The sequence below is a fragment of the Oncorhynchus nerka genome, linkage group LG9a, assembly GCF_034236695.1.
Source record: "Oncorhynchus nerka isolate Pitt River linkage group LG9a, Oner_Uvic_2.0, whole genome shotgun sequence".
NCBI lineage: Eukaryota > Metazoa > Chordata > Actinopteri > Salmoniformes > Salmonidae > Oncorhynchus > Oncorhynchus nerka.
In genome coordinates, this window is record NC_088404.1 from 13,599,191 (window position 1) to 13,623,777 (window position 24,587).

At 43.5% G+C, this 24,587-nt stretch overlaps 1 protein-coding gene across 1 annotated transcript in view; it reads left to right on the forward strand.

The window, feature by feature from the left end:
* Positions 1–24,587, forward strand: part of LOC115117837 (uncharacterized) — a 60,139-nt gene that overhangs the window by 22,056 nt on the left and 13,496 nt on the right. The window contains exons 9-10 of the mRNA XM_065022346.1: positions 1,366–1,439; positions 22,954–23,112. Coding sequence (XP_064878418.1) covers positions 1,366–1,439; positions 22,954–23,112 — 233 coding nt within the window. The remainder of the gene's footprint in view (positions 1–1,365; positions 1,440–22,953; positions 23,113–24,587) is intronic.

Here is a 24,587-nt window from a genome sequence, read left to right on the forward strand (position 1 = left end):
ACTCAAGGAGCACATTTATTGTTGCTTGACCACGAGACACTTGCGTTCGGTCTGCATGGTCAATTTATTTTATTTTATTTATTTCACCTTTATTTAACCAGGTAGGCTTGTTGAGAATGAGAAGTTCTCATTTACAACTGCGACCTGGCCAAGATAAAGCAAAACAGTTCGACACATACAACAACACAGAGTTACACATGGAATAAACAAACATACAATAGAAAAAGTCTATATACAGTTTGTGCAAGTGAGGTTGATGACAACAATGATGTTTTCACTTTGCTTCTTAATATAAATCCATTGCATTTTGTAATTACACTTTTTTTTGTGTGCGTTTCTTACATCTGAAAACAGCTAGTTTGTCTTCTCTTAGCAAGTTGGGCCTAAATCTTCTTAGTCGCTAATCGCTAGTTAGCTGGCTAGCAAACTAATAAATGTCAGAGCACGACGAGGCACATACAACAGCACACCCAACACAACCACTCCTGGATGCTCCTCTTCTGGATTTGCAGTTCATCATTATCTGTTATCTGCTGATCCATTGGTCACTACTAATTTGTTGCGCGGCTGCCTCTTGTCCACTAGTTCAGTGTGTCTGGTGAGTGACTGTCATATCACGTTACCAGGTTCTCTTCACAACGCACACACATGGTCTGTCCTAGAGAGAGAGTTCTATCTTAGGTCGGTGCGACTCTTCTAACATTGCAAATAGCCTACATTTGCCTAAATATACATGATTTCTTGTTCAAAGAAACATCTGTTAATAGTATCAGAGGATATCCAACATTTAAAAATATTGACTTCTAATTTTGCTGCAGTTTGAACTAAGGAACCACACGTGTTGCTTGGTGTCTCAGTCAGTCTCACAACCTGAGATCTCTGCTGTTTGGCTCGGTGGAAAAGGAATCAAACGTCCTGGAAGGAAGAGTTTTTAATTTCACTTTGGCTCAGTCTCATCGCCATGGGAGATTCCTTAAATAAAAACAAACCCACCAGCCCGTCCATATTTGTTGTTTGTAGACTTATTGGAGCCGACGGAGCACAATATTTTCAATTTAGTCACAGCTGAACTTGTCAACCGCTGTGGGTGAGCTATTCCAACGAGAGAACGTGAAATAACCAACGATTTGTCCGTGCTGTGCTTATCCACAGTCCCATAGCATCTCGTCTTATCTGTTGTTGACTGTACTGGTGCAACGATCACCTGGTCGATGACTAGAGAGAATAATTGGTAGTTCCCCAATATGTTTTGAAATGGAGTTGTACTGCGGTCGGTGGTCCTGATTGATTTGGTTTCCCGCCGTCCTCTTTCACATTGCTACTGTTTAAATGCTTCTTAGTTTTCCTCTCCGTTTTCCTCCACAGATAAGCCCAGGTTGCTAAGCCACACCAGAAGTACCTCCCTAGACGGATCAGCGAAAAGCTATGTAGCAATCAAGGTGGGGCTGCATGACTATGTAACTACATGGCTACAGTTGCTCTTAATTCAATGAACCCCCCTCACATCCACTTGATACGATCAGTGTTTGTATCTCTACTATACCTGTAGAACATACCATTTAGCATAGTAGCGTTACACTATTCCTAAAAGATAGAACAATCTCTGAAGACCACAATGTTTTGCCAGCACCAGATTGTAAAATGGCAATTCGTGATCTTCAGTGCATAGTTAGACTCAAATCAAATGTATTTATATAGCCCTTCTTACATCAGCTGATATCTCAAAGTGCTGTACAGAAACCCAGCCTAAAACCCCAAACAGCAAGCAATGCAGGTGTAGAAGTACAGTGGCTAGGAAAAACTCCCTAGAAAGGCCAAAACCTAGGAGGGGTGGCCAGTCCTCTTCTGGCTGTGTCGAGTGGAGATTATAACAGAACATGGCCAAGATGTTCAAATGTTCATAAATGACCAGCATGGTCAAATAATAATAATCACAGTGGTTGTCGAGGGTGCAGCAAGTCAGCGCCTCAGGAGTAAATGTCAGTTGGCTTTTCATAGCCGATCATTAAGAGTATCTCTACCGCTCCGGCTGTCTCTAGAGAGTTGAAAACAGCAGGTCTGGGACAGGTAGCACATCCGGTGAACAGGTCAGGGTTCCATAACCGTAGGCATAACAGTTGAAACTGGAGCAGCAGCACGGCCAGGTGGACTGGGGACAGCGAGGAGTCATCATGCCAGGTAGTCCTGAGGCATGGTCCTAGGGCTCATGTCCTCCGAGAGAGAGCGAGAAAGAAAGAAAGAAAGAATTGGAGAGAGCATACTTAAATTCACACAGGACACCGGATAAGACAGGAGAAATACTCCAGATATAACAGACTGACCCTAGCCCCCCGACACATAAACTACTGCAGCATAAATACTGGAGGCTGAGACAGGAGGGGTCAGGAGACACTGTGGCCCCATCCGATGATACCCCTGGACAGGGCCAAACAGGCAGGAGATAATCCCACCCATTTTGCCAAAGCACAGCCCCCACACCACTAGAGGGATATCTTCAACCACCAATTTACCATCCTGAGACGAGGCTGAGTATACCCCACAAAGATCTCCGCCACGGCACAACCCAAGGGGGGGCGCCAACCCACACAGGAAGACCACGTCAGTGACTCAACCCACTCAAGTGACGCACCCCTCCTAGGGACGGCATGGAAGAGCACCAGTAAGTCAGTGACTCAGCCCCTGTAATAGGGTTAGAGGCAGAGAATCCCATTGGAAAGAGGGGAACCAGCCAGGCAGAGACAGCAAGGGCGGTTCGTTGCTCCAGAGCCTTTCCGTTCGCCTTCACGCTCCTGGGCCAGACTACACTCAATCATATGACCTACTGAAGAGATGAGTCTTCAGTAAAGACTTAAAGGTTGAGACCGAGTCTGCGTCTCTCACATGGGTAGGCAGACCATTCCAAAAAATGGAGCTCTATAGGAGAAAGCCCTGCCTCCAGCTGTTTGCTTAGAAATTCTAGGGACAATTAGGAGGCCTGCGTCTTGTGACCGTAGCGTACGTGTAGGTATGCACGGCAGGACCAAATCGGAAAGATGGGTAGGAGCAAGCCTATGTAATGCTTTGTAGGTTAGCAGTAAAACCTTGAAATCAGCCCTTGCCTTAACAGGAAGCCAGTGTAGGGAGGCTAGCACTGGAGTAATATGATCAAATTGTGGGGTTCTAGTCAGGATTCTAGCAGCTGTATTTAGCACTAACTGAAGTTTATTTAGTGCTTTATCCAGGTAGCCGGAAAGTAGAGCGTTGCAGTAGTCTAACCTAGAGGTAACAAAAGCATGGATTAATTCTTCTGCATCATTTTTGGACAAAGTTTCTGATTTGTGTGTCATCTGCAAAGCAGTGAAAGTTAACATTTATGTTTTTGAATGAGGTAAAATATATAAACGGAACCTTGAGGAACACCGAAATTTACAGTTGATTTGTCAGAGGACAAACCATTCACAGAGACAGACTGATATCTTTCTGACAGGTAAGATCTAAACCAGGCCAGAACTTGTCCGTGTAGACCAATTTGGGTTTCCTATCTCACCAAAAGAATGTGGTGATCGATGGTATCAACAGCAGCACTAAGGTCTAGGAGCACGAGGACCGATGCAGAGCCTCGGTCTGACGCCATTAAAAGGTAATTTACCACCTTCACAAGTGCAGTCTCAGTGCTATGATGGGGTCTAAAACCAGACTGAAGCATTTCATATACATTGTTTGACTTCAGGAAGGCAGTGAGTTGCTGAGCAACAGCTTTTTTTGAGAGAGAGGAATGGGAGATTCGATATAGGCCGATAGTTTTTTATATTTTCTGGGTCAAGGTTTCAGACAATACGTAGTTACAGGCCGTTACCTTACAGACAAGTTACAGGCCGTAGTTACAGGCCGTTACCTTACAGACAATACGTAGTTACAGGCCCGTTACCTTACAGACAATACGTAGTTACAGGACACGTAGTTACCTTACAGACAATACGTAGTTACAGGCCGTTACCTTACAGACAATACGTAGTTACAGGCCCGTTACCTTACAGACAATACGTAGTTACAGGCCGTTACCTTACAGACAATACGTAGTTACAGGCCGTTACCTTACAGACAATACGTAGTTACAGGCTGTTACCTTACAGACAATACGTAGTTACAGGCCGTTACCTTACAGACAATACGTAGTTACAGGCCGTTACCTTACAGACAATACGTAGTTACAGGCCGTTACCTTACAGACAATACGTAGTTTACCGTTACCTTACAGACAATACGTAGTTACAGGCCCGTTACCTTACAGACAATACGTAGTTACAGTAGTTACAGACAATACGTAGTTACCTTACAGACAATACGTAGTTACAGGCCGTTACCTTACAGACAATACGTAGTTACAGACAATACGTAGTTACAGGCCGTTACCTTACAGACAATACGTAGTTACAGGCCGTTACCTTACAGACAATACGTAGTTACAGGCCCGTTACCTTACAGACAATACGTAGTTACAGGCCGTTACCTTACAGACAATACGTAGTTACAGGCCGTTACCTTACAGACAATACGTAGTTACAGGCCGTTACCTTACAGACAATACGTAGTTACAGGCCGTTACCTTACAGACAATACGTAGTTACAGGCCGTTACCTTACAGACAATACGTAGTTACAGGCCGTTACCTTACAGACAATACGTAGTTACAGGCCGTTACCTTACAGACAATACGTAGTTACAGGCCGTTACCTTACAGACAATACGTAGTTACAGGCCGTTACCTTACAGACAATACGTAGTTACAGTTACCTTACAGACAATACGTAGTTACAGGCCGTTACCTTACAGACAATACGTAGTTACAGGCCCGTTACCTTACAGACAATACGTAGTTACAGGCCGTTACCTTACAGACAATACGTAGTTACAGACAATACGTAGTTACAGGCCGTTACCTTACAGACAATACGTAGTTACAGGCCGTTACCTTACAGACAATACGTAGTTACAGGCCGTTACCTTACAGACAATACGTAGTTACAGGCCGTTACCTTACAGACAATATAGTTACAGGCCGTTACCTTACAGACAATACGTAGTTACAGGCCGTTACCTTACAGACAATACGTAGTTACAGGCTGTTACCTTACAGACAATACGTAGTTACAGGCCGTTACCTTACAGACAATACGTAGTTACAGGCCGTTACCTTACAGACAATACGTAGTTACAGGCCGTTACCTTACAGACAATACGTAGTTACAGGCAGACGTTACACCTTACCTTACAGACAATACGTAGTTACAGGCCGTTACCTTACAGACAATACGTAGTTACAGGCCGTTACCTTACAGACAATACGTAGTTACAGGCCGTTACCTTACAGACAATACGTAGTTACAGGCCGTTACCTTACAGACAATACGTAGTTACAGGCCGTTACCTTACAGACAATACGTAGTTACAGGCCGTTACCTTACAGACAATACGTAGTTACAGGCCCGTTACCTTACAGACAATACGTAGTTACAGACCGTAGTTACCTTACAGACAATACGTAGTTACAGGCCGTTACCTTTACAGACAATACGTAGTTACAGGCCGTTACCTTACAGACAATACGTAGTTACAGGCAGACGTTACCTTACAGACAATACGTAGTTACAGGCCGTTACCTTACAGACAATACGTAGTTACAGGCCGTTACAGACAATACGTAGTTACTTACAGACAATACGTAGTTACAGGCCGTTACCTTACAGACCGTAGTTACAGACAATACGTAGTTACAGGCCGTTACCTTACAGACAATACGTAGTTACAGGCCGTTACCTTACAGACAATACGTAGTTACAGGCCGTTACCTTATAGACAATACGTAGTTACAGGCCGTTACCTTACAGACAATACGTTACAGGACAATACGTAGTTACACCGTTACCTTACAGACAATACGTAGTTACAGGCCGTTACCTTACAGACAATACGTAGTTACAGGCCGTTACCTTACAGACAATACGTAGTTACAGGCCGTTACCTTACAGACAATACGTAGTTACAGGCCGTTACCGTAGTTACAGACAATACGTAGTTACAGGCCGTTACCTTACAGACAATACGTAGTTACAGGCCGTTACCTTACAGACAATACGTAGTTACAGGCCGTTACCTTACAGACAATACGTAGTTACAGGCCGTTACCTTACAGACAATACGTAGTTACAGGCCGTTACCTTACAGACAATACGTAGTTACAGGCCGTTACCTTACAGACAATACGTAGTTACAGGCCGTTACCTTACAGACAATACGTAGTTACAGGCCGTTACCTTACAGACAGACAATACGTAGTTACAGGCCGTTACCTTACAGACAATACGTAGTTACAGGCCGTTACCTTACAGACAATACGTAGTTACAGGCCGTTACCTTACAGACAATACGTAGTTACAGGCCGTTACCTTACAGACAATACGTAGTTACAGTTACCTTACAGACAATACGTAGTTACAGGTTACCTTACAGACAATACGTAGTTACAGGCCGTTACCTTACAGACAATACGTAGTTACAGGCCGTTACCTTACAGACAATACGTAGTTACAGGCCGTTACCTTACAGACAATACGTAGTTACAGGCCGTTACCGTAGTTACAGGCCGTTACCTTACAGACAATACGTAGTTACAGGCCGTTACCTTACAGACAATACGTAGTTACAGGCCGTTACCTTACAGACAATACGTAGTTACAGGCCGTTACCTTACAGACAATACGTAGTTACAGGCCGTTACCTTACAGACAATACGTAGTTACAGGCCGTTACCTTACAGACAATACGTAGTTACAGGCCCGTTACCTTACAGACAATACGCAGTTACAGACAATACGTAGTTACAGGCCGTTACCTTATAGACAATACGTAGTTACAGACAATACGTAGTTACAGGCCGTTACTTTATAGACTTATAGACAATACGTAGTTACAGGCCGTTACCTTACAGACAATACGTAGTTACAGGCCGTTACCTTACAGACAATACGTAGTTACAGTTACCTTACAGACAATACGTAGTTACAGGGTTACCCAGTACGTACAGGCCGTTACCTTACAGACAATACGTAGTTACAGACTTACAGAATACGTAGTTACAGGCCGTTACCTTACAGACAATACGTAGTTACAGGCCGTTACCTTACAGACAATACGTAGTTACAGGCCGTTACCTTACAGACAATACGTAGTTACAGGCCGTTACCTTACAGACAATACGTAGTTACAGGCCGTTACCTTACAGACAATACGTAGTTACAGGCCGTTACCTTACAGACAATACGTAGTTACAGGCCGTTACAGACCGTTACCTTACAGACAATACGTAGTTACAGGCCGTTACTTACAGACAATACGTAGTTACAGGCCCGTTACTTTACAGACAAGTTACAGGTAGTTACAGACAATACGTAGTTACAGGCCGTTACCTTACAGACAATACGTAGTTACAGGCCGTTACCTTACAGACAATACGTAGTTACAGGCCGTTACCTTACAGACAATACGTAGTTACAGGCCGTTACCTACAGACAATACGTAGTTACAGGCCGTTAGACAATACGTAGTTACAGGCCGTTACCGTTACCTTACAGACAATACGTAGTTACAGGCCGTTACCTTACAGACAATACGTAGTTACAGGCCGTTACCTTACAGACAATACGTAGTTACAGGCCGTTACCTTACAGACAATACGTAGTTACAGGCCGTTACCTTACAGACAATACGTAGTTACAGGCCGTTACCTTACAGACAATACGTAGTTACAGGCCGTTACCTTACAGACAATACGTAGTTACAGGCTGTTACCTTACAGACAATACGTAGTTACAGGCCGTTACCTTACAGACAATACGTAGTTACAGGCCGTTACCTTACAGACAATACGTAGTTACAGACCGTTACCTTACAGACAATACGTAGTTACAGGCCGTTACCTTACAGACAATACGTAGTTACAGGCCGTTACCTTACAGACAATACGTAGTTACAGGCCGTTACCTTACAGACAATACGTAGTTACAGGCCCGTTACCTTACAGACAATACGTAGTTACAGGCCGTTAGTTACAGACAATACGTAGTTACAGGCCGTTACCTTACAGACAATACGTAGTTACAGGCCGTTACCTTACAGACAATACGTAGTTACAGGCCGTTACCTTACAGACAATACGTAGTTACAGACAATACGTAGTTACAGGCCGTTACCTTACAGACAATACGTAGTTACAGGCCGTTACCTTACAGACAATACGTAGTTACAGGCCGTTACCTTACAGACAATACGTAGTTACAGGCCGTTACCTTACAGACAATACGTAGTTACAGGCCGTTACCTTACAGACAATACGTAGTTACAGGCCGTTACCCTTACAGACAATACGTAGTTACAGGCCGTTACCTTACAGACAATACGTAGTTACAGGCCGTTACCTTACAGACAATACGTAGTTACAGACAATACGTAGTTACAGGCCGTTACCTTACAGACAATACGTAGTTACAGGCCGTTACCTTACAGACAATACGTAGTTACAGGCCGTTACCTTACAGACAATACGTAGTTACAGGCCCGTTACCTTACAGACAATACGTAGTTACAGGCCAGACAATACGTAGTTACACCTTACAGACAATACGTAGTTACAGGCCGTTACCTTACAGACAATACGTAGTTACAGACAATACGTAGTTACAGGCCGTTACTTTATAGACAATACGTAGTTACAGACAATACGTAGTTACAGGCCGTTACCTTACAGACAATACGTAGTTACAGGCCGTTACTTTATAGACAATACGTAGTTACAGGCTGTTACCTTACAGACAATACGTAGTTACAGGCCGTTACCTTACAGACAATACGTAGTTACCTTACAGACAATACGTAGTTACAGGCCGTTTACAGACAATACGTAGTTTACTTAGACAATACGTAGTTACAGGCCGTTACCTTACAGACAATACGTAGTTACAGGCCGTTACCTTACAGACAATACGTAGTTACAGGCCGTTACCTTACAGACAATACGTAGTTACAGGCCGTTACCTTACAGACAATACGTAGTTACAGGCCCGTTACCTTACAGACAATACGTAGTTACAGGCCGTTACCTTACAGACAATACGTAGTTACAGGCCCGTTACCTTACAGACAATACGTAGTTACAGGCCGTTACCTTACAGACAATACGTAGTTACAGACAATACGTAGTTACAGACATTACGTAGTTACAGACAATACGTAGTTACAGGCCGTTACCTTACAGACAATACGTAGTTACACACCTTACAGACAATACGTAGTTACAGGCCGTTACCTTACAGACAATACGTAGTTAGTTACGTTACGTAGTTACAGGCCGTTACCTTACAGACAATACGTAGTTACAGGCCGTTACCTTACAGACAATACGTAGTTACAGGCCGTTACCTTACAGACAATACGTAGTTACAGGCCGTTACCTTACAGACAATACGTAGTTACAGGCCGTTACCTTACAGACAATACGTAGTTACAGACAATACGTAGTTACAGGCCGTTACCTTACAGACAATACGTAGTTACAGGCCGTTACCTTATAGACAATACGTAGTTACAGACAATACGTAGTTACAGGCCGTTACCTTATAGACAATACGTAGTTACAGACGATACCTTACAGACAATACGTAGTTACAGGCCGTTACCTTACAGACAATACGTAGTTACAGACAATACGTAGTTACAGGCCGTTACCTTATAGACAATACGTAGTTACAGTTACAGGCCGTAGTTACCGTTACAGACAATACGTAGTTACAGGCCGTTACCTTACAGACAATACGTAGTTACAGGCCCGTTACCTTACAGACAATACGTAGTTACAGGCCGTTACCTTACAGACAATACGTAGTTACAGGCCGTTACCTTACAGACAATACGTAGTTACAGCCGTTACCTTACAGACAATACGTAGTTACAGGTTACCTTACAGACAATACGTAGTTACAGGCCGTTACCTTACAGACAATACGTAGTTACAGGCCGTTACCTTACAGACAATACGTAGTTACAGGCCGTTACCTTACAGACAATACGTAGTTACAGGCCGTTACCTTACAGACAATACGTAGTTACAGGCCGTTACCGTAGTTACAGGCCGTTACCTTACAGACAATACGTAGTTACAGGCCGTTACCTTACAGACAATACGTAGTTACAGGCCGTTACCTTACAGACAATACGTAGTTACAGGCCGTTACCTTACAGACAATACGTAGTTACAGGCCGTTACCTTACAGACAATACGTAGTTACAGGCCGTTAGTTACAGGCCGTTACCTTACAGACAATACGTAGTTACAGGCCGTTACCGTAGTTACAGGCCGTTACAGACAATACGTAGTTACAGGCCGTTACTTTTACAGACAATACGTAGTTACAGGCCGTTACCTTACAGACAATACGTAGTTACAGGCCGTTACCTTACAGACAATACGTTACAGTTACCTTACAGACAATACGTAGTTAGTTACAGACAACGTAGTTACGTAGTTACAGACAATACGTAGTTACAGGCCGTTACTTATAGACAATACGTAGTTACAGGCCGTTACCTTACAGACAATACGTAGTTACAGACGTTACCTTACAGACAATACGTAGTTACAGGCCGTTACCTTACAGACAATACGTAGTTACAGGCCGTTACCTTACAGACAAGTTACAGGCCGTTACCTTACAGACAATACGTAGTTACAGGCCGTTACCCTTACAGACAATACGTAGTTACAGGCCGTTACCCTTACAGACAATACGTAGTTACAGGCCGTTACCTTACAGACAATACGTAGTTACAGGCCGTTACCTTACAGACAATACGTAGTTACAGACAATACGTAGTTACAGGCCGTTACCTTACAGACAATACGTAGTTACAGGCCGTTACCTTACAGACAAACGTAGTTACAGTTACAGACGTAGTTACGTTACCTTACAGACACGTAGTTACCTTATAGACAATACGTAGTTACAGGCCCGTTACCTTACAGACAATACGTAGTTACAGGCAATACGTAGTTACAGGCCCGTTACCTTACAGACAATACGTAGTTACAGGCTGTTACCTTACAGACAATACGTAGTTACAGGCCGTTACCTTACAGACAATACGTAGTTACAGGCCGTTACCTTACAGACAATACGTAGTTACAGGCCGTTACCTTACAGACAATACGTAGTTACAGGCCGTTACCTTACAGACAATACGTAGTTACAGGCCGTTACCTTACAGACAATACGTAGTTACAGGCCGTTACCTTACAGACAATACGTAGTTACAGGCCCGTTACCTTACAGACAATACGTAGTTACAGGCCGTTACCTTACAGACAATACGTAGTTACAGACAATACGTAGTTACAGGCCCGTTACCGTAGTTACAGACACCTTACAGACAATACGTTACAGTTACAGACAATACGTAGTTACAGGCCGTTACCTTACAGACAATACGTAGTTACAGGCCGTTACCTTACAGACAATACGTAGTTACAGGCCGTTACCTTACAGACACATACCTTACAGTAGTTACAGGCCCTTACAGACAATACGTAGTTACAGGCCGTTACCTTACAGACAATACGTAGTTACAGGCCGTTACCTTACAGACAATACGTAGTTACAGGCCGTTACCTTACAGACAATACGTAGTTACAGGCCGTTACCTTACAGACAATACGTAGTTACAGGCCGTTACCTTACAGACAATACGTAGTTACAGGCCGTTACCTTACAGACAATACGTAGTTACAGGCCGTTACCTTACAGACAATACGTAGTTACAGGCCGTTACCTTACAGACAATACGTAGTTACAGGCCGTTACCTTACAGACAATACGTAGTTACAGGCCGTTACCTTACAGACAATACGTAGTTACAGACAATACGTAGTTACAGGCCGTTACCTTATAGACAATACGTAGTTACAGGCCGTTACCTTATAGACAATACGTAGTTACAGGTCGTTACCTTACAGACAATACCTTACAGACAATACGTAGTTACAGGCCGTTACCTTACAGACAATACGTAGTTACAGGCCGTTACCTTACAGACAATACGTAGTTACAGGCCCTTACCTTACAGACAATACGTAGTTACAGGCCGTTACCTTACAGACAATACGTAGTTACAGACAATACGTAGTTACAGGCCGTTACTTTATAGACAATACGTAGTTACAGGCCGTTTTTACAGACAATACGTAGTTACACAGACAATACGTAGTTACAGGCCGTTTTACAGACAATACGTAGTTACAGGTTACCTTACAGACAATACGTAGTTACAGGCCGTTACCTTACAGACAATACGTAGTTACAGGCCATTACCTTACAGACAATACGTAGTTACAGGCCGTTACCTTACAGACAATACGTAGTTACAGGCCGTTACCTTACAGACAATACGTAGTTACAGGCCGTTACCTTACAGACAATACGTTACAGTTACAGACAGGTTACCGTTACCTTACAGACAATACGTAGTTACAGGCCGTTACCTTACAGACAATACGTAGTTACAGGCCCGTTACCTTACAGACAATACGTAGTTACAGGCCGTTACCTTACCTTACAGACAATACGTAGTTACAGGCCGTTACCTTACAGACAATACGTAGTTACAGTTACAGGTTACCCGTTACCTTACAGACAATACGTAGTTACAGGCGTAGTTACAGACAATACGTAGTTTACAGACAATACGTAGTTTACTTTATAGACAAGTTACAGGCCGTTACCTTACAGACAATACGTAGTTACAGGCCGTTACCTTACAGACAATACGTAGTTACAGGCCGTTACTTTACAGACAATACGTAGTTACAGGTTACAGACAATACGTAGTTACAGGCCGTTACTTTACAGACAATACGTAGTTACAGGCCGTTACCTTACAGGCCGTTACCTTACAGACAATACGTAGTTACAGGCCGTTACCTTACAGACAATACGTAGTTACAGGCCGTTACCTTACAGACAATACGTAGTTACAGACAATACGTAGTTACAGGCCGTTACCTTACAGACAATACGTAGTTACAGGCCGTTACTTTATAGACAATACGTAGTTACAGACAATACGTAGTTACAGGCCGTTACCTTACAGACAATACGTAGTTACAGGCCCGTTACCTTACAGACAATACGTAGTTACAGGCCGTTACCTTACAGACAATACGTAGTTACAGGCTGTTACCTTACAGACAATACGTAGTTACAGGCCGTTACCTTACAGACAATACGTAGTTACAGGCCCGTAGTTACCTTACAGACAATACGTAGTTACAGGCCGTTACGTTACCTTACAGACAATACGTAGTTACAGGCCGTTACCTTACAGACAATACGTAGTTACAGGCCGTTACCTTACAGACAATACGTAGTTACAGGCCGTTACCTTACAGACAATACGTAGTTACAGGCCGTTACCTTACAGACAATACGTAGTTACAGGCCGTTACCTTACAGACAATACGTAGTTACAGGCCGTTACCTTACAGACAATACGTAGTTACAGGCCGTTACCTTACAGACAATACGTAGTTACAGGCCGTTACCTTACAGACAATACGTAGTTACAGGACGTTACGTAGTTACAGGTTACAGACAATACGTAGTTACAGGCCGTTACCTTACAGACAATACGTAGTTACAGGCCGTTACCTTACAGACAATACGTAGTTACAGGCCGTTACCTTACAGACAATACGTAGTTACAGGCCGTTACCTTACAGACAATACGTAGTTACAGGCCGTTACCTTACAGACAATACGTAGTTACAGGCCGTTACCTTTACCTTACAGACAATACGTAGTTACAGGCCGTTACCTTACAGACAATACGTAGTTACAGGCCGTTACCTTACAGACAATACGTAGTTACAGGCCGTTACCTTACAGACAATACGTAGTTACAGGCCGGTTACCTTACAGACAATACGTAGTTACAGGCCGTTACCTTACAGACAATACGTAGTTACAGACAATACGTAGTTACAGGCCCGTTACCTTACAGACAATACGTAGTTACAGGCCGTTACCTTACAGACAATACGTAGTTACAGGCCGTTACCTTACAGACAATACGTAGTTACAGGCCGTTACCTTACAGACAATACGTAGTTACAGGCCGTTACCTTACAGACAATACGTAGTTACAGGCTTACAGACAATACGTAGTTACAGGCCGTTACCTTACAGACAATACAGTTAGTTGCTACAGACAATACGTAGTTACAGGCCGTTACCTTACAGACAATACGTAGTTACAGGCCGTTTTACAGACAATACGTAGTTACAGGCCGTTACCTTACAGACAATACGTACTTATAGACAATACGTAGTTACAGGCCGTTACCTTACAGACAATACGTAGTTACAGGCCGTTACCTTACAGACAATACGTAGTTACAGGCCGTTACATTTACATTTAAGTCGTAGTTACAGGCCGTTATCCCTTTACAAATAGTTACAGTTACCAGACAATACGTAGTTACAGCCCGTTACCAGACAATACAGTTACAGACAATACTTTTAGACAATACGTTACAGGCCGTTACTTTATAGACCTACGTAGTTACAGACAATACGTAGTTACAGGTGTTACAGACAATACGTAGACAATACGTAGTTACAGACAATACTAGTTACCGTTACCTTACAGACAATACGTAGTTACAGACAGTTTGTTACAGGCCAGGTACAGTTACCTTACAGACAATACGTAGTTACAGGCAAACGTTACCTTACAGACAATACAGTTACAGGCCGTTACCTTACAGACAGGCCAGAGGTGGTTACAGAACGCGTAGTGCCCGTTACCTTTGTTTAGGGTGTAGTTACAGCGTTAGTTACAGACAGAGCCTGGTTACCTTACAGACAATACGTAGGTAGTTACAGGCCGTTACCTTACACCATGGTTCTTTACAGACAATACGTAGTTACAGACAAGCCTTACAGACGTAGTTACAGAACAATACGTAGTTACAGAATACGTAGTTACAGGCCGTTACACAGACGTAGTTACAGGCGTTACCTTACAGACAATACGTAGTTACAGGCCGTTACGATGAGTTTACAGACAATACGTAGTTACAGCCCAGCCAGACAATACGTAGTTACAGGCAGTTAATCCAGACGTAGTTACAGGAGATTACAAGTGCAGACTGGAGTTACAGACAATACGTAGTTACAGGCCGTTACCTTACAGACCTGTGTGAGGTTACAGGCCTTACAGACAATGTTGTAGTTACAGGCATGAACCTACAAGATACGTTACCTTGATGTTAGTTGAGAACAGACAATACGTAGTTACAGGATCACAACGTAGTTACAGGTTCTTAGCGCCTGGGACAGACAACACAGTTACAGGTTGTTACAGATACGTAGTTACAGTTCAGACGGGCAGTAGTTACCCGTTACCTTACAGACACACAGGAAGTAGTTACCTTACAGACAATACGTAGTTACAGGCCGTTACCTTACAGACAATACGTAGTTACAGGCCGTTACCTTACAGACAATACGTAGTTACAGGCCGTTACCTTACAGACAATACGTAGTTACAGGCCGTTACCTTACAGACAATACGTAGTAGTTACAGGCGTTACCTTTACAGACGTTAGTTACAGACAATACGTAGTTACAGGCCGTTACCTTACAGACAATACGTAGTTACAGGCCGTTACCTTACAGACAATACGTAGTTACAGGCCGTTACCTTACAGACAATACGTAGTTACAGGCCGTTACCTTACAGACAATACGTAGTTACAGGCCGTTACCTTACAGACAATACGTAGTTACAGGCCGTTACCTTACAGACAATACGTAGTTACAGGCCGTTACCTTACAGACAATACGTAGTTACAGGCCGTTACCTTACAGACAATACGTAGTTACAGACAATACGTAGTTACAGACAATACGTAGTTACAGGCCGTTACTTTATAGACAATACGTAGTTACAGACAATACGTAGTTACAGGCCGTTACCTTACAGACAATACGTAGTTACAGGCCGTTACTTTATAGACAATACGTAGTTACAGACAATACGTAGTTACAGGCCGTTACTTTACAGACAATACGTAGTTACAGGCCGTTACCTTACAGACAATACGTAGTTACAGGCCGTTACCTTACAGACAATACGTAGTTACAGGCCGTTACTTTACAGACAATACGTAGTTACAGACAATACGTAGTTACAGCCGTTACCTTACAGACAATACGTAGTTACAGGCCGTTACCTTTATAGACAATACGTAGTTACAGACAATACGTAGTTACAGGCCGTTACCTTACAGACAATACGTAGTTACAGGCCGTTACCTTACAGTTACGTAGTTACAGGCCGTTTACAGACAATACGTAGTTACAGGCCGTTACCTTACAGACAATACGTAGTTACAGGCCGTTACCCTTACAGACAATACGTAGTTACAGGCCGTTACCCTTACAGACAATACGTAGTTACAGGCTGTTACCTTACAGACAATACGTAGTTACAGGCCGTTACCTTACAGACAATACGTAGTTACAGGCCGTTACCTTACAGACAATACGTAGTTACAGGCCGTTACCTTACAGACAATACGTAGTTACAGGCCGTTACCTTACAGACAATACGTAGTTACAGGCCGTTACCTTACAGACAATACGTAGTTACAGGCCGTTACCTTACAGACAATACGTAGTTACAGGCCGTTACTTTACAGACAATACGTAGTTACAGACAATACGTAGTTACAGGCCGTTACCTTACAGACAATACGTAGTTACAGGCCCGTTACCTTACAGACAATACGTAGTTACAGGCCGTTACCTTACAGACAATACGTAGTTACAGGCCGTTACCTTACAGACAATACGTAGTTACAGGCCCGTTACCTTACAGACAATACGTAGTTACAGGCCGTTACCTTACAGACAATACGTAGTTACAGGCCGTTACCCTTACAGACAATACGTAGTTACAGGCCGTTACCTTACAGACAATACGTAGTTACAGGCCGTTACCTTACAGACAATACGTAGTTACAGGCCGTTACCTTACAGACAATACGTAGTTACAGGCCGTTACCTTACAGACAATACGTAGTTACAGGCCAGTTACCTTACAGACAATACGTAGTTACAGGCCGTTACCTTACAGACAATACGTAGTTACAGGCCGTTACCTTACAGACAATACGTAGTTACAGGCCGTTACCTTACAGACAATACGTAGTTACAGGCCGTTACCTTACAGACAATACGTAGTTACAGGCCGTTACCTTATAGACAATACGTAGTTACAGGCCGTTACCTTACAGACAATACCTTACAGACAATACGTAGTTACAGGCCGTTACCTTACAGACAATACGTAGTTACAGGCCCGTTACCTTACAGACAATACGTAGTTACAGGCCCTTACCTTACAGACAATATGTAGTTACAGGCCGTTACCTTACAGACAAGTTACAGACAATACGTAGTTACAGGCCGTTACTTTACAGACAACACGTAGTTACGTAGTTACAGGCCGTTACCTTACAGACAATACGTAGTTACAGGCCGTTACTTTATAGACAATACGTAGTTACAGGCTGTTACCTTACAGACAATACGTAGTTACAGGCCGTTACCTTAGACAATACGTAGTTACAGGCCGTTACCTTACAGACAATACGTAGTTACAGGCCGTTACCTTACAGACAATACGTAGTTACAGGCCGTTACCGTTACCTTACAGACAAGTTACAGGCCGTTACCTTAGTTACAGGCCGTTACCTTACAGACAATACGTAGTTACAGGCCCGTTACCTTACAGACAATACGTAGTTACAGGCTGTTACCCTTACAGACAATACGTAGTTACAGGCCGTTACCTTACAGACAATACGTAGTTACAGACAATACGTAGTTACAGGCCGTTACCTTACAGACAATACGTAGTTACAGGCCGTTACCTTACAGACAATACGTAGTTACAGACAATGCGTAGTTAGACAATACGTAGTTATAGACAATACGTAGTTACAGGCCGTTACTTTACAGACAATACGTAGTTACAGCCGTTACGTAGTTACAGGCCGTTACCTTACAGACAATACGTAGTTACAGGCCGTTACTTTAGACAATACGTACAGGCCGTTACCTTACAGACAATACGTAGTTACAGGCCGTTACCTTACAGACAATACGTAGTTACAGGCCGTTACCTTACAGACAATACGTAGTTACAGGCCGTTAGTTACAGACAATACGTAGTTACAGGCCGTTACTTTACAGACCGTAGTTACAGACAAGACGTAGTTACAGGCCGTTACCTTACAGACAATACGTAGTTACAGGCCGTTACTTACAGACAATACGTTACGTAGTTACAATACGTAGTTACAGACAATACGTAGTTACAGGCCGTTACCTTACAGACAATACGTAGTTACAGGCCCGTTACCTTACAGACAATACGTAGTTACAGGCCGTTACCTTACAGACAATACGTAGTTACAGGCCGTTACCTTACAGACAATACGTAGTTACAGGCCGTTACCTTACAGACAATACGTAGTTACAGGGTTACCTTACAGACAATACGTAGTTACAGCCCTTACAGACAATACGTAGTTACCTTACAGACAATACGTAGTTACAGGCCGTTACCTTACAGACAATACGTAGTTACAGGCCGTTACCTTACAGACAATACGTAGTTACAGGCCGTTACCTTACAGACAATACGTAGTTACAGGCCGTTACCTTACAGACAATACGTAGTTACAGGCCGTTACCTTACAGACAATACGTAGTTACAGGCCGTTACCTTACAGACAATACGTAGTTACAGGCCGTTACCTTACAGACAATACGTAGTTACAGGCCGTTACCTTACAGACAATACGTAGTTACAGGCCGTTACCTTATAGACAATACGTAGTTACAGTTACCTTACAGATACGTAGTTACAGACAATACGTAGTTACAGGCCGTTTACCGTAGTTACAGACAATACGTAGTTACAGGCCCGTTACCTTACAGACAATACGTAGTTACAGGCCGTTACCTTACAGACAATACGTAGTTACAGGCCGTTACAGACAATACGTAGTTACAGACAATACGTAGTTACAGACAATACGTAGTTACAGGCAATACGTACTTTACAGACAAGTTTTACCTTACAGACAATACGTAGTTACAGACAATACGTAGTTACAGGCCGTTACCTTACAGACAATACGTAGTTACAGGCCGTTACTTTATAGACAATACGTAGTTACAGGCTGTTACCTTACAGACAATACGTAGTTACAGGCCGTTACCTTAGACAATACGTAGTTACAGGCTGTTACCTTACAGACAATACGTAGTTACAGGCCGTTACCCTTACAGACAATACGTAGTTACAGGCCGTTACCTTATAGACAATACGTAGTTACAGGCCGTTACCTTACAGACAATACGTAGTTACAGGCCCGTTACCTTACAGACAATACGTAGTTACAGGCCGTTACCTTCTAGACAATACGTAGTTACAGGCCGTTACCCTTACAGACAATACGTAGTTACAGGCCCTTACCTTACAGACAATACGTAGTTACAGGCCGTTACCTTACAGACAATACGTAGTTACAGACAATGCGTAGTTAGACAATACGTAGTTATAGACAATACGTAGTTACAGGCCGTTACTTTATAGACAATACGTAGTTACAGACAATACGTAGTTACAGGCCGTTACCTTACAGACAATACGAAGTTACAGGCCGTTACTTTATAGACAATACGTAGTTACAGACAATACGTAGTTACAGGCCGTTACTTTACAGACAATACGTAGTTACAGGCCGTTACCTTCTAGACAATACGTAGTTACAGGCCGTTACCTTACAGACAATACGTAGTTACAGGCCGTTACTTTATAGACAATACGTAGTTACAGACAATACGTAGTTACAGGCCGTTACCTTACAGACAATACGTAGTTACAGGCCGTTACTTTATAGACAATACGTAGTTACAGACAATACGTAGTTACAGGCCGTTACCTTACAGACAATACGTAGTTACAGGCCCGTTACCTTACAGACAATACGTAGTTACAGGCCGTTACCTTACAGACAATACGTAGTTACAGGCCGTTACCTTACAGACAATACGTAGTTACAGGCCGTTACCTTACAGACAATACGTAGTTACAGGCCGTTACCTTACAGACAATACGTAGTTACAGGCCCGTTACCTTACAGACAATACGTAGTTACAGGCCGTTACCTTACAGACAATACGTAGTTACAGGCCGTTACCTTACAGACAATACGTAGTTACAGGCCGTTACCTTACAGACATACGTAGTTACAGGCCGTTACTTTACAGACAGACCTTACAGACAATACGTAGTTACAGGCCGTTACCTTACAGACAATACGTAGTTACACCGTTACCTTACAGACAATACGTAGTTACACCTTACAGACAGACAATACGTAGTTACAGGCCGTTACCTTACAGACAATACGTAGTTACAGGCCGTTACCTTACAGACAATACGTAGTTACAGGTTACCTTACAGACAATACGTAGTTACACCGTTTACAGACAATACGTAGTTACAGGCCGTTACCTTACAGACAATACGTAGTTACAGTTACCTTACCGTAGTTACCCTTACAGACAATACGTAGTTACAGGCCGTTACCTTACAGACAATACGTAGTTACAGGCCCGTTACCTTACAGACAATACGTAGTTACAGGCTGTTACCTTACAGACAATACGTAGTTACAGGCCGTTACCTTACAGACAATACGTAGTTACAGGCCGTTACCTTACAGACAATACGTAGTTACAGGCCGACAATACGTAGTTACAGACCTTACAGACAATACGTAGTTACAGGCCGTTACCTTACAGACAATACGTAGTTACAGGCCGTTACCTTATAGACAATACGTAGTTACAGGCCGTTACCTTATAGACAATACGTAGTTACAGGTCGTTACCTTACAGACAATACCTTACAGACAATACGTAGTTACAGGCCGTTACCTTACAGACAATACCTTACAGACAATACGTAGTTACAGGCCGTTACCTTACAGACAATACGTAGTTACAGGCCGTTACCTTACAGACAATACGTAGTTACAGGCCGTTACCTTACAGACAATACGTAGTTACAGGCCGTTACCTTACAGACAATACGTAGTTACAGGCCGTTACATTTACATTTAAGTCATTTAGCAGACGCTCTTATCCAGAGCGACTTACAAATTGGTGCGTTCACCTTAAGACATCCAGTGGAACAGCCACTTTACAATAGTGCATCTAAATCTTTTAAGGGGGGGTGAGAAGGATTACTTTATCCTATCCTAGGTATTCCTGAAAGAGGTGGGGTTTCAGGTGTCTCCGGAAGGTGGTGATTGACTCCGCTGTCCTGGCGTCGTGAGGGAGTTTGTTCCACCATTGGGGGGCCAGAGCAGCGAACAGTTTTGACTGGGCTGCGCGGGAACTGTACTTCCTCAGTGGTAGGGAGGCGAGCAGGCCAGAGGTGGATGAACGCAGTGCCCTTGTTTGGGTGTAGGGCCTGATCAGAGCCTGGAGGTACTGAGGTGCCGTTCCCCTCACAGCTCCGTAGGCAAGCACCATGGTCTTGTAGCGGATGCGAGCTTCAACTGGAAGCCAGTGGAGAGAGCGGAGGAGCGGGGTGACGTGAGAGAACTTGGGAAGGTTGAACACCAGACGGGCTGCGGCGTTCTGGATGAGTTGTAGGGGTTTAATGGCACAGGCAGGGAGCCCAGCCAACAGCGAGTTGCAGTAATCCAGACGGGAGATGACAAGTGCCTGGATTAGGACCTGCGCTGCTTCCTGTGTGAGGCAGGGTCGTACTCTGCGGATGTTGTAGAGCATGAACCTACAAGAACGGGCCACCGCCTTGATGTTAGTTGAGAACGACAGGGTGTTGTCCAGGATCACGCCAAGGTTCTTAGCGCTCTGGGAGGAGGACACAATGGAGTTGTCAACCGTGATGGCGAGATCATGGAACGGGCAGTCCTTCCCCGGGAGGAAGAGTAGACCTTACAGACAATACGTAGTTACAGGCCGTTACCTTACAGACAATACGTAGTTACAGGCCGTTACCTTACAGACAATACGTAGTTACAGGCCGTTACCTTATAGACAATACGTAGTTACAGGTCGTTACCTTACAGACAATACCTTATAGACAATACGTAGTTACAGGCCGTTACCTTATAGACAATAATTTTGTCATCTGTCTTTTCCAACATGTTTTAGTACCTTTCTTTGGAAACACAATTCATTAACATTGCCTTGTCATGGAGGATGGGATATGTTCCAGATCCCTGTGTAGGTTATTCTAAAAGTCACATCACAGAGGGACAGTTGATGTACATTATATGGCCTGTCTTTTCCTTGTAGTCTGACCCAGGTACCGATAGACTGTTCACCATGCATGACCCATTTCCTTGCCATGGATGAAGGCTTTCTGGGTTCTGTAAACTGAAAGTAATGGGTGTTTTACGAGTTGTTGGTTTTCAATGGTAACAAAAGGCTTCCTTTCGCTCAAATTGTTTTGTTTCTCTTTTTCCTTTTGACACTAAATGATGCAGTATGATGATTGGTTGACATCTGTAGGCTTGGGCCTTATTCTTTGGCTGTCGACAGTCTTTGATCAAAGTTGTAGAGGTCTTAACGTTCTAGATTACTGTTGAGATGCTGACTGCATAATGGTGTTTTGTTGTGCTGAACAACATGAAAACTACAGCAACAACCATGTTGACTAATCAGTGATGCTTTGAATTTAAAACCAGAATCTGTTAAGCCTGCGGTGTCCTGCCTGGTATTCTAACTAACCCTTTAACATTTGCCCTCCCAGGAGGAGAGTGTCCCCACGCCAGCCCTGCTAGCGGGGCCGAAGGAGACGGTGTCGGCCAAGGAGACGGTGTCGGCCACGGAGGAGACGGAGCAGACGCAGGACAACTTTAAGACACGGCGCTCTCAAGCCATCGCAGCTAAAGCGCTGGAAATCGAGAAGGTAAGAGGTCCCACCATCTAATGACTCCCAACTACTAGCTAATAATCTGCTACTCTGCTAGCTAATAATCTGCTACTCTGCTAGCTAATAATCTGCTACTCTGCTAGCTAATAATCTGCTACTCTGCTAGCTAATAATCTGCTACTCTGCTAGCTAATAATCTGCTACTCTGCTAGCTAATAATCTGCTACTCTGCTAGCTAATACTCTGCTACTCTGCTAGCTAATAATCTGCTACTCTGCTAGCTAATAATCTGCTACTCTGCTAGCTAATACTCTGCTAGCTAATACTCTGCTACTCTGCCAGCTAATACTCTGCTATTCTGCTAGCTAATACTTTGCTACTCTGCCAGGTAATAATCTGCCAGCTAATACTCTGCTAGCTAATACTCTGCTACTCTGCTAGCTAATACTCTGCTACTCTGCTAGCTAATACTCTGCTACTCTGCCAGCTAATATTCTGCTACTCTGCCAGCTAATACTCTGCTACTCTGCCAGCTAATACTCTGCTACTCTGCTAGCTAATACTCTGCTACTCTGCTAGCTAATACTCTGCTAGCTGTGTGGTAGTGTTGCTATCTCTAGTCCTAATCCTTTCCTCCATTTGGATGAATGGTTCTCTGAAACCCTATTGCATGTATATGGTGTCTCAGGAACATGTCGTTTTCATTTGAGTGCGAGAGGGACAAAGAGAGAGGGAGGATGAGTTGGCAGAAAGGACTTCTCAGTGTGCCTGCCCAGGCCTCCCTCTATACACAGACACACTGCATTACACTACCACTTATCTGTTCCTGTTAAACCAGGGCAGGAATGGCCCTGCAGTGTTCAGGCAGGCCACCCACGGTGTGGGTACTTCTTTTAGTATTATGTGAACGCACACACTCTTACGCAGAGATAACAACAAACACTTACCTTGTCCTTTCTCAACCAGGTCACAGCAGCAGTTGTGGTTAGAGGCACTGGCTTGTAACATCTGTTACAGTGTGGAACACCAAGCCAAACCCAGACCTAACAGAAACAGGGATGGGTGAGGCTGGGGATGTGGCTGGAGTACAGGGCTAAGGCTGAGGATAGAGATGTGACTGGAGCTGAGGCTGGGGATAGATTGGGGCAGACGGGGCTGGGGATAGGGTCGTGGCTGGTGCTTTGACTTAGGTTGGAGTTGGCATGAGATTCAGACCTACACTGATTTAGTGTGATTGCTTCAGTCCATAGCTGTTTATTTACCTCCACATGGATGGAAGAGGCCGCCTCTTACCACCCCTGAGCCACGAGCATTCATCCCTGTATCCTGTCCTGAGCTTCAGAGGAGGCTGTTGAATGAGCACATTTGCAGTGAGGGATGAGGACTAGAAATAGACTCTTTGATTTGTGTACTCAGTCGGGTCGATGTTCTTATAGTACCCTACTTTACTGCTTTAGCCTTATTTACGTAATATGTGGATTACGGGCTAGGAAAGCAAATGAGAAAACCGA